Genomic DNA, 10847 nt, shown 5'->3' on the forward strand with positions numbered 1-10847 from the left:
CATGCCGTCTCAGAATCTTATTGTTCAATTAGACCACCTCTCAATCTTCTAAACTCCAGCAAGTACAGGCCCAATTTGCTCAACCTCATCCCAAAAATCAAACTAGTGAACCTTAGAAACTAAAACAAAGTTGCTGGAAAAGGTCAGCAGGTCTGGCAGCATCTGGAGGACAAAACAGAGTTAACGTTTGGGGTCCGGTGACCCTTCCTCAGAACCTTATGTGAATCTTGTGTGGACTGCCTTCAATGCAGATGTATCCCTTGATGAGTAAGGAGATCAAGATATTGTGCAGTACACGACGTTCTCATCATTGCTGTGTATAGTTGTAGCAAATGTTTCTTTTATATTAAAGGCTAAGTTTTAATTTGCTGTCCTAATGAGTTACTGTATCTGCATGCTAATGTTTTACTTTATATAGAAGGACACAGATCCCTCTGCACCACTGCATTTTGGCAGTGTGTCGTTTTCAATAAAATTCTGATTTTCTAATCATCCAAAGTGGACATGTTCACATTAACCCACATTATACTCCATATCCAAATTTTTGCCCACTTGTCTAACGTCTCCAAATACCTTTATACACTGAGTCCTCCTCGTAACTTGCTTTCCTACTTATCTTTGTGTCGTCAGTGAATTTTGCTTCACTAAATTGTCCTTTCATTCAAGTCATTGATCTAGATTGTAAATAGTTGAGGCCTCAACATCAATTCCTGTGGCATTCCAATAGCGACAGTTTGCTCAACTAAAAATAACCCATTTATTCCAACTCTGTCCTTTTTTTAATTAGCCAATTCTCTATCCATACTAATACATTTCCCGCAACACCATGAGTTAATAAATTATCCGGTGACCATTTATGTGTCACCTTATAGAATGCCGTTTGAAAATCCAAATAAACCACAACTATTGGTTTCACTTCATCCACCATGCTTGTAGGATCTCAAAATGTTAATTTAGGTGTAAATGTATGCATTTTGGTGCTTTTCATAATAAGCTGATATTGTCAATGACCATTCAGGATTCCAGAACATTTTTGCAAATCACTTTGATATTTGAGAAACAATTTGGCTTAATGTAATCACTGTGGTTTATTTAATCGATAAATCAGAACATAGTACGCATAGAAGGGAGTCCAGCAGATTTATCAAGTCTGCACCAGCTCTTTCAAAGAGCAACCTACTACTACATTTTGTACTCAAGTCCTTAATTTTAAATTATTTTGTTTAAATGTATAATTCTGTGTATTTGAAACTAGGGATGGGGGAAACTGAGATTTTTTTTTCCTCTCTTTCAAATTTCCTTTGTCAATTGTCTAACTGCATACTCTGTTTATTCACCCCATCAGCCATTAGAAACAGTGAATGAAGAGAAAACCATCTAAACTCCATGATTTGTGTCACTGCTGTCCAACTCGCTTGCTGTTTTTTGTCCACACTCATTCTAATAACTCATCTATGTCCTCTCTAAAGCTTTCGCATCTTTGCTAACATATGGTGTGTATTATTGAGCACAGTACAACAACTAAGGTTGAACTAGTGTCTTATAAAGATTTGTCATAAATTTGTGGCTTCCATACTCTCTCTCTTTGTACAGTCCAAGAACACAAGCATTATTAACCTGTTGTTGCCACCTTCAAAAACTTGTGCAGAAACCCTGTTCTTGCACTGTTTTAAAATTATACTACCTAGCATGCATTGTCTTGCCCCATTCTATCACCACGCATTTTTCTGCCTGTCAGTTGTGTATCAGCAATCTATAACAGCACTAGAGGAATTCCGTCAGCAATGCTTCTGCTGCAGCCTCTGAATTCAATGGGAGATCTGCCAAGCGAATGCTACTGTTCTTTTTTTGGCCAGTTCCATAAATATCAGGCAGATCTCCTTTTTAAAAAAAAAATTCTCTACAATGGACTGAATACTGCATCAGGTTGGCCAAAAAGTATGTTCCCTGCCTGATCCTGGTTGTGTATTCTAGGGTGGACAAAGAAAATACTTGAACATAAAATAGAACATAGAACTGTACAGCACAGTACAGGCCCTTCGGCCCATGATGTTGTGCCAAACTTTTACCTTAAACCCAAGGTCTATCTAACCTCCACCCCTACCTTACACTATCATCCATATGCCTATCTAATAGCTGGTTAAATGCCCCGAATGAAGCCGACTCCACTACCCTCTCTGGCAATGCATTCCAAGCCCCTACCACTCTAACTAAAGAACCTACCTCTGATGTCTCCCCTATAATCTACCTCCACTCACTTTAAAACTATGCCCCCTTGTAATAGCTACCTCCACCCTAGGAAAAAGTCTCTGGCTATCCACTCTATCTATACCTCTGATCATTTTGTACACCCCTATCAAATCACCTCTCGTCCTTCGTCGTTCTAAAGAGAAAAGCCCTAGCTCTCTCAACCTTTCCTCGTAAGATCTTCCCTCCACTCCAGGCAATATCCTGGTAAATCTCCTCTGCACCTTTTCCAACACTTCCACATCTTTCCTGTAATGAGGCGACCAGAACTGGACACAACACTCCAGATGTGGCCGAACCAGGCTTTTGTATAGCTGGAATATAACTTCACAGCTCTTGAACTCAGTCCCTCTATTAATGAAAGCTAACACACCATACGCCTTAACTCTATCCAACTGGGTGGCAGCTTTCAGGGAACTGTGGACATGAACCCCGAGATCCCTCTGCTCCTCCACACTGCTCAGAATCTTTCCGTTAACTCTGTATTCTGCTTTCACATTTGTCCTTCCGAAATGAATCCCCTCACTTTTCAGGGTTAAATTCCATCTGCCACTTCTCAGCCCAGCTCTGCATCCTATCAATGTCTTTGTAACCTAGAACAGCCCTCTGCACTATCCACAACTCGACCCACCTTCGTATCGTCCACGAACTTACTAATCCACCCTTCCACTCCTTCATCCAAATCATTTACAAAAATCACAAATAGAATAGGACCCAGACAGATCATTGTGGTACATCACTCGTAACTCAGCACTATGTTGAATATTTTCCATCCACTACCACTCTTTGTCTTCTAAGGGTCAGCCAATTCTGAATCCAATTTGCCACATTTGCCCCTATCCCATGCCTCCTTTCTGCATGAGCCTACCATGGGGAACCTTAGCAAACGCCTTGCTTAAATCCATGTGTACCACATCCACTGCTCCACCTTCATCCATGTGTTTGGTCACCTCTTCAAAGAATTCAGTAAAGTTTGTGAGGCATGATCTACCTCTCTCAAATCCATGCTGACTATCACGAATCAAACTGTGCCTTTCCAAGTGATCATAAATCCTATCACTCAGAGCCCTTTCCGATAATTTTGCCCACCACTGAAGTAAGACTAACTGGCCTGTAATTTCCAGGATTATCCCTATTCCCTTTTTTAACAAGGGAATGACGTTTGCCACTGTCCAATCTTCTGGTACGAAACCCATGGACAGTGAGGACGAAAAGATCATCGCCAAAAGGCCCTGTGATCTCTTCCCTCGCTTCCCATAGAATCCTTGGATAAATCCCATCAGACCTGGGGGATTTATCTACCTACAAGTTCCTCAAAATTCCTAGTACATCTTCCTTACTGACATTGACCTTCTCTAGCCTACCAGCCTGTTTCACACTGTCCTCCCCTACAACTAGGTCCCTCTCAGTTGTGAATACCGAAGAAAGAAAAGTATTCATTAAGGACCTCTCCTATCTCTTTAGGCTCCGTGCACAAATTCCCTTTTATAATCCTTGATTGGCCCTACCCTTTCTCTGGTCATTCTCTTATTCCTCACGTACGTGTGAAAAGCCCTGGGGTGTTCCTTGATCCTATCTGCCAAGGTTTTCTCATGCCCCTTTATAGCTCTCCTAAGCCTTTTCTTCAGCTCCTTCCTGGCTAACTTGCATCCCTCGAGTCTTTTCCGATCCTTGTTTCCTAAACCTTATATCAGCATCCTTCCTCTTCTTAACTAGTCGTTCAATCTCTCTTGAGAACCAAGGCTCCCTCACTCGACTATATCTTTCCTGCCTGCTAGGGACAAACATATCGAGCACACGCAGTATGCGTTCATTAAACAATCTCCACATTTCTATAGTGCTCTTCCCATTTTATGTTACCCAGTTCTTGCCTAACAGAATTATAATTACCCTTCCCCCAATTATAAACCTTACCCTGCTGTATGTACCTATCCTTTTCCATGACTGTTGTAAAAGTAGCAGTTACGATCGCTACCGCCAAAATGCTCTCCTACCAACAGGTCTGACACTTGGCCTGGTTCGTTGTCAAGCACCAAATCCAAAGTAGCCTCTCCTCGTGTTGGTCTACCTAGATACTGTGTCAGGAATCCTTCCTGAATGCACTGGACAAAATCTGCTCCATCTAAACTATTACAACTTAAAAAGTTTCCAATCAATATTTGGAAAGTTGAAGTCACCCATGACTACAACCCTGTGACTTCTGCAACTTTCCATTATATGCCTCCCAATCCGCCGCTCAACTTCTCTGCAACTATTAGGGGGTCTGTTTTTTTAAAAAAAAAACCAACAAAGTGACTGCTCCTTTTTCTGTTCCTGACCTCAACCCAAACTGACTCTGTAGACATATCAATCTCGAACCGCCTTTCAGTAGCTGCTATACTAGCCCTGACTAGCAATGCCACTCCCCCGCCTCTTTTACCACCCTCCCTATTTCTTTTAAAGCATCTAAATCCCGGAACTTCCAACAACCATTCCTCTCCCAGAGTTACCCAAGTTTCTGTAATGGCCACAACATCGTAGTTCCAAGTACTGACCCATGCTCTAAGTTCATCCGCCTTATTTCTGATACTTCTAGCATTGAAGTATACACACTTCAAACCATCCCTATGTACACAATTTCGCTCCATCAACTGCATTTCTTTATTAACAACCTCACTCCCTGTTGTGTCTGTGGGAAGGCTGAATACCTCATCTTCTGAATTGCAGATCCGGTTCCTCACCCCCTGCCAGTCTAGTTTAAACCATCCCGTACAGCTCGAGCAAACCTCCCTCCCAGGATATTCGTGCCCTTCTAGTTCAGGTGCAACCCGTCCTCCCTGTACAGGTCCCACCTTTCCCAGAATGTGCTGCAATTATCCACATAATGGAAGCCCTCCCTCCGACACCAGCCCTGTAGCCACGTGTTTAGCTGCATTCTCTCCCTATCCCTTACCTCGCTATCACGTGGCACTGGTAGTAATCCAGACATAACTACCCTGTTTGTCCTGGACTTCAGCTTCCAACCTAACTCCCTGCACTAGTTTTTTGACATTCTCGGTCCTTTTTATCTATGTCGTTGGTACCGAAGTGTACCATAACTGCTGGTTGCTCACCAGCAGTTAAGGATCTTGAAGACACGATCCGAGATGTCACGGACCCTGGCACCCGGGAGGCAACATACCATCCGTTTGTCTCGTTTGCATTCACAGAACTGCCTGTCTGTGCCTCTAACTATTGAATCCCCCACTACAATTGCTCTCCTACTCTCCCCACTTCCCTTCTGAGCCACAGACCCAGACCTGGTCCGTGTCTTACCCCTAGTAGGTTGTTCTCCACCCCCCCCCCCCCCACAAACAGTATCCAAAACAGTGTACTTATTGTTGAGGGGAATGACCACAGGGGATCCCAGCACTGACTGTTGCCTTCCCTTCCCATTCCTTACTGTCAAAGATGATTTGAAACTTGGCAGCATTGATATTAGTGGGAAGAGCTTGCCACCTGCCATTCAAAATGGTAATAATCTGGCAATCAAGCTGCAGCATGCATTGCATACAAGTCCCTTAATTATGAAGCAGAGTAATAGTAGAGAATGATTAAAAGGAAGCAAATCCTGCAAACTGGATCTTACTACCTTCTGGTAAGGCCCACTATTTGAAAGTTCAGTCTCATGAAGGCCCAGGCAGAAACTCATTCTAGAATCAAGGGACAGATGAAAATGCCCTACCCCTACTCTGTTGAATTTCATCTGCCATTCTGTGATCTTAAAGTGTAGGCATATGGATGATAGTAAAATGAAGGGTATGCAGGTTCGTTTGGTCTTAGAGTAGGATAATAGGTCAGCACAACATCATGGGCCGACGGGCCTGTACTGTGCTATGCTGTTCTATGTATAGCACTACCTGCCTGTCTTTTAAGTATATTTGGAATTCTGTCTGTTGCAGATGTCAAACTTTAATTTGTATCCCACATGTCTGCAAATCCAAGTCATAATATAAATAATGTGTATATTTAATTGATAAATATTTTATAAATCATAAAGACCAGTAATCCTTATACTGAATAAGAGGGGACACTATGGAATACCTCCAGTTTTTTTAAAAAAAATTACAATTCACCACAACTTTAGTATCTAACCTATTAACTTCCTATAATTCTAAAACACTGATGATTTTTACTTTTTTTTTCAATCTTTCAATCCCTTTTGCATCTGATCTACAAGATTAACAGTCTTATTCTCATGTGGATGCTGCCTGATGGTATTATTTCCATTTTATTGATTGAAGTTCACTTTATTTATTGGAACATTTGTTGTCATTGCACTTCTTTTTAAAAAATACTATCAAAAATATAACCACTTATTTGCATAAATTTGAGAAATTTGCGTCAATTGCTGCAGTAATCAGTTCTCCCAGTACACTATGGGGCTTTTAATTCCTATATTTTATGTAATCTTGGATCTTTTATTCCGTGTATCATCAGGTGTATTTTCAAGATATGCTGAATATATGGTTCATTTAAGGCACTGTATAATCATGATTCTGTCAAAGAATGAATGAATGTTTTTATATCTAGAACTTCTTGTTAATTATTGAACACCTCATTTTTTTTTTTTTAAAACTGCTTTACCAGGAAGCAACAGTAAACCAATGATTTTAGGCTTTTTTTTAGTATTATCATTGCCTTTGTTTTTTTTTAAAGGTGTTTGCCAATCGACTATCAGAGTACTTAGAAATACAAAACATTTCGGGAAAAGATGTTCTCATCACGTTCTTTTTTCTAAACAGGTATGCACCATCCAAGAGATGGCACATAGACACAATAATGAAAGTGTTAACAACGGTAAGAGAGGTCTCATCTTAAAGCTGCAGCTTTTCTCTTCATTTTATATATGAGTTAGATATTGGATTGTCAACTCAGGCTGCTAATTTCCCAAACCTCTGTGATGTAAAGATCTCCTTAATTCATCTATTTTTTTTTTTTAAAGTTGCAGTTTCAATTCCATTTTAATGATAAAGACCTGGGATGCATTGTCGCAGGATGCAGTTAAGGCATGACATGCATCTTTTAAACCAAAAAAGGTAAACATATGAAGTAGGCATAGAAGTACAATCTTGGGGAGTCTGTAATGCAGTCAGGTTAGTTTGGCCTTGTTTTTATGGCATAGATTCACTAAAGATTACCATATCTTGAGCTTCTAAAATTAAGGCAATTTGAATCTGAGATGTAAACGTGGTCTGCAGTAGAAAGTTGATGCTCCATTTTGTTTGAATTGACATGCCACAAATAGAACAACTTGGTATGTATTGTTTCGATAATGACAGTCCATAAAAGATGTAATTACTGAAAATTTTGGGTGTTGAACAGAATTTCATCCAGTAGAAAAACTGGAAAGATCGTTTTTAATCTTTTGAAGCTCAATTGTTGAATTGTATGTGCAGGATGATCACACAAATTTTACACTCCTGAATTCTGTTCTGCATTAATGGGTATGGTATAAAGACATTTAACCACATTTAAATGTGTTTGCAGTATAATGTTTAAAAAGTTGTTTATATACCATCTTATTTTCAGCAGATCTCAGATTTTGGTGACTGTTTTTAGTAAGCTATCTGTGTTGTTTCATAGAATTAAATCTCAAGTTCCAGCTGCTTATAGAGAAATATGTTAAAATAGGGATGACTTTGAAACCCAAACTCCCCTAGCTAGAAAAGTGCTTTGTTTTTCGTACAATGTGCAATTTCGTCACTGAATAAAATGCAAGATTGAAAACTAGGTTGATGTGCATGGAAAACATTTTACCTTCAAACTCCACCAGTAAAGAGCATTTAAATTTTCATTGACTTTTCAAAGCCTTGACACATTAAGGGAAATTTTAATCCCTCAGTGGTTTTTGGTTGGGTAGGGTGTTTAAAATTTAAGATTTCAAACCTGAACCAACTCTCTTGAATCTCTTAAATCTTGAATTAGGACAGGGGAGAGAGATGACCAACTCATTCCCCTGAGATGGGTTGCTGGTTTGAGTTCTGAATATTTTAATGCACACACTTTACCATGACCACTGGCTGTTCTCGGCCTCTGGAAGAAAGTGAGAGCTGCTGTATAGAAGAGATAAGTAGTTTTTTCAGCATTGATGGATCAGATAGCAAGTGTTTTTCCCCTCTATTTCTATTCCATCAAATTCCAAAGTTAGCCCTCTTAATTAATGGATACAAGCACACATGAAAAGTTTGCTGTTATATATTACTGAAAGTCAATTTAATATTGTGATCAAAGTTTGTTTGACCGTGTTTGTTTTGGGAAATATTAATTTAACAATGGCAATATGACTTCTTTTTGTGGAAACCAAACTAAATTTCATATCAGCTTGTTATCTGTAAGTGTTACCAGGACTTAATTCTATTGATTGGATGATCTATGCTATTAAATTATTTTTTTCTTTTGCAGTAGAATGATAGTGTGCTAATAGAAAATTACAATCACTTCTCTTTGGCCTAGATGTGTCTGCAGGACAGAACAGATGGAGGCAGCTGGATCTCAGACTGCTGCAAGAGTTGTTTATCCACCGGCCAGTCCTAGGCCCTGCCTTTGTGTGCCCCTTTTTGTTGATATCGCTCTAATTTCAATTTGGTTAAAGTAGCATTTTCACAATACAGTGCCTAGCTATTGTGGTTTTTAACAGTAACAGTTGGCTTGCATGTATATAATTTCTACGTAGGAAAAGGTTCCAAGACACTCTTGAACTATAATCGAGATAAAAATTGGCACTAAGCTAAACAAGTTGATGTTAGGACGTATGACGAGTGTCTTGAGTGTCGGCTCAACGGTTAACAGCGCTACCTTTATAGCATGAGGGACCGGGGTTCGATTCCACCCTTGGGCGACAGTCTGTATGGAGTTTACACATTCTCCCAGTGTCTGTCAGGTTCCTCCCACAGTCCAGGGATGTGCAGCCCAGGTGGATTAGCCATGGGAAATGTGGGATTGCAGGGGTGGGAATGGGATCTGGGTAGGATGCTCTTCGAAGGGTCAGTGTGGATTCGATGGGCTGAATGGCCTACTGTAGAATGTAGGGATTCTGTTAGGGAACAGTTTCTGATCTGAAGACCTAGTTGCCTGATGGCATGAATGACAATGGTGGTGGAAAGAGGAAATCGGCGAGGTCAGATTTCAGAAACTTGTGTTCTTTGATTTTTTTTTTAATGGCTGGAAATGGATAGAGATAGGCGGATCACAAAAGGACTGTATACAATGCTGAAAATTTAAATTTGAAGGTTTGGTAATTCAGAAGACAAAGCATATTTGTTCTCATGTAGTGTAAAAAGGTTTGTTATGGGATAGAATGCTTTCTATGCCTGAAGTTTTCATGGTGCTTCACTGTTGTTTCATGTGTTGTGGGCATCACTGGCTTGGCCAGTTTATTGCCCATCTATGATTCCTCTTGAGAAGGTGGAGTGATGAGCTGCTGTCTCGAACCACTGCAGCCCTTTATCTGTAGGTAATGCACAGTACTGTTGGAAAGGGACTCTCATAATTTTGACCCAGCAACATGAAAGGAATAGACACAGAGTTCTGAATCAGCTTGATTAGGAGCTTGCAGTGGCTTTCCCATGAGTCTAGTACCCTTGTGATCTCTGCCACCTAGAAGGATAAGTTTGCAAGGTGCTATTGAGGAAGAAATAATGAGTTGCTATACTGCATACCTTTTATATGGTGCACATTGCTGCCACCGTGCACCAATGGTGGAGGGCGTGAATGCTAAACATGTTGGATTGATGTCAGTCATGTGACTTGCTCTCTCCTGGATAGTGTTGAGTTTTAGATATTGGAGCTTAACTTAGCATGGCAAATGGAGAGTTTTTCAGCATACCCCTGACTTATACCTTTTGATGATGGACAGACTTTGGGACTACCATAAAATGTCATTTTTGTCTCAAATATTTTAAGTTAGAACTTCCCAGTGTGGAGGTCGGGACCCCAGGTGGGATGGCAAACTGAAATCTAGGAAATTAAGCTCCGAGGTTGCAATGGCCATCATAGATTTCCAACTGAATTTTATCATCTGTGCTCTTGCTCTGAAACACCATCACACTCTCTCTCTCAGCCTCCCTACTTCACTCCTGTAGTTCTCGCTGAGCGGTCAAGCATGGAAAGTGGAAAACAGTCTTAAGTTATTGTTGTGTTTAAAGACTGTGTTTGTTTGTTTTTTTTTTCTTTTCCCCTATGATCACTATTGTTACAATGGTCCTTAATTTTTCCATGCTTCCATTTTAGGCTGGCAGTTATGTAAGAGATGATGCCGTGCCCAATTTGATCCAGTTGATCACAAATAGTGTTGAAATGCATGCCTACACAGTACAGAAACTTTACAAAGCCGTCCTGGAAGATATCTCTCAGGTACGACCTTTAAATAACACAAGGTAGATGCACTGATTTCAAGCTTCTAAGAGTTTGAAAGCTGATTTACAAATTAACTGTATTAATTTGATTTGTGTTTTTTGTTTCTTGCACTGATTTCAAGATAAAACTGAACAGTTGTCTTGTAAAAATCCAGATGCATATATTTTGCTTTGAGTTTGGATTTTGTGGTGTGTTCAAAGATAAAACCGTGCTTGTGTTCACAC

General features: G+C 40.2%; 1 protein-coding gene across 1 annotated transcript in view; it reads left to right on the top strand.

Moving 5' to 3' along the window:
- LOC109911733 (adaptor related protein complex 1 subunit gamma 1) overlaps window positions 1-10647 on the top strand; it is a 54742-nt gene extending 44095 nt beyond the window's left edge. The window contains exons 15-16 of the mRNA XM_048605977.1: window positions 7011-7065; window positions 10498-10647. Coding sequence (XP_048461934.1) covers window positions 7011-7065; window positions 10498-10647 — 205 coding nt within the window. The remainder of the gene's footprint in view (window positions 1-7010; window positions 7066-10497) is intronic.
- Window positions 10648-10847: the final 200 nt, after the last annotated feature.

The sequence above is a fragment of the Rhincodon typus genome, chromosome 15 (assembly GCF_021869965.1).
Source record: "Rhincodon typus isolate 14 chromosome 15, sRhiTyp1.1, whole genome shotgun sequence".
NCBI classification, from domain to species: Eukaryota; Metazoa; Chordata; class Chondrichthyes; order Orectolobiformes; family Rhincodontidae; genus Rhincodon; species Rhincodon typus.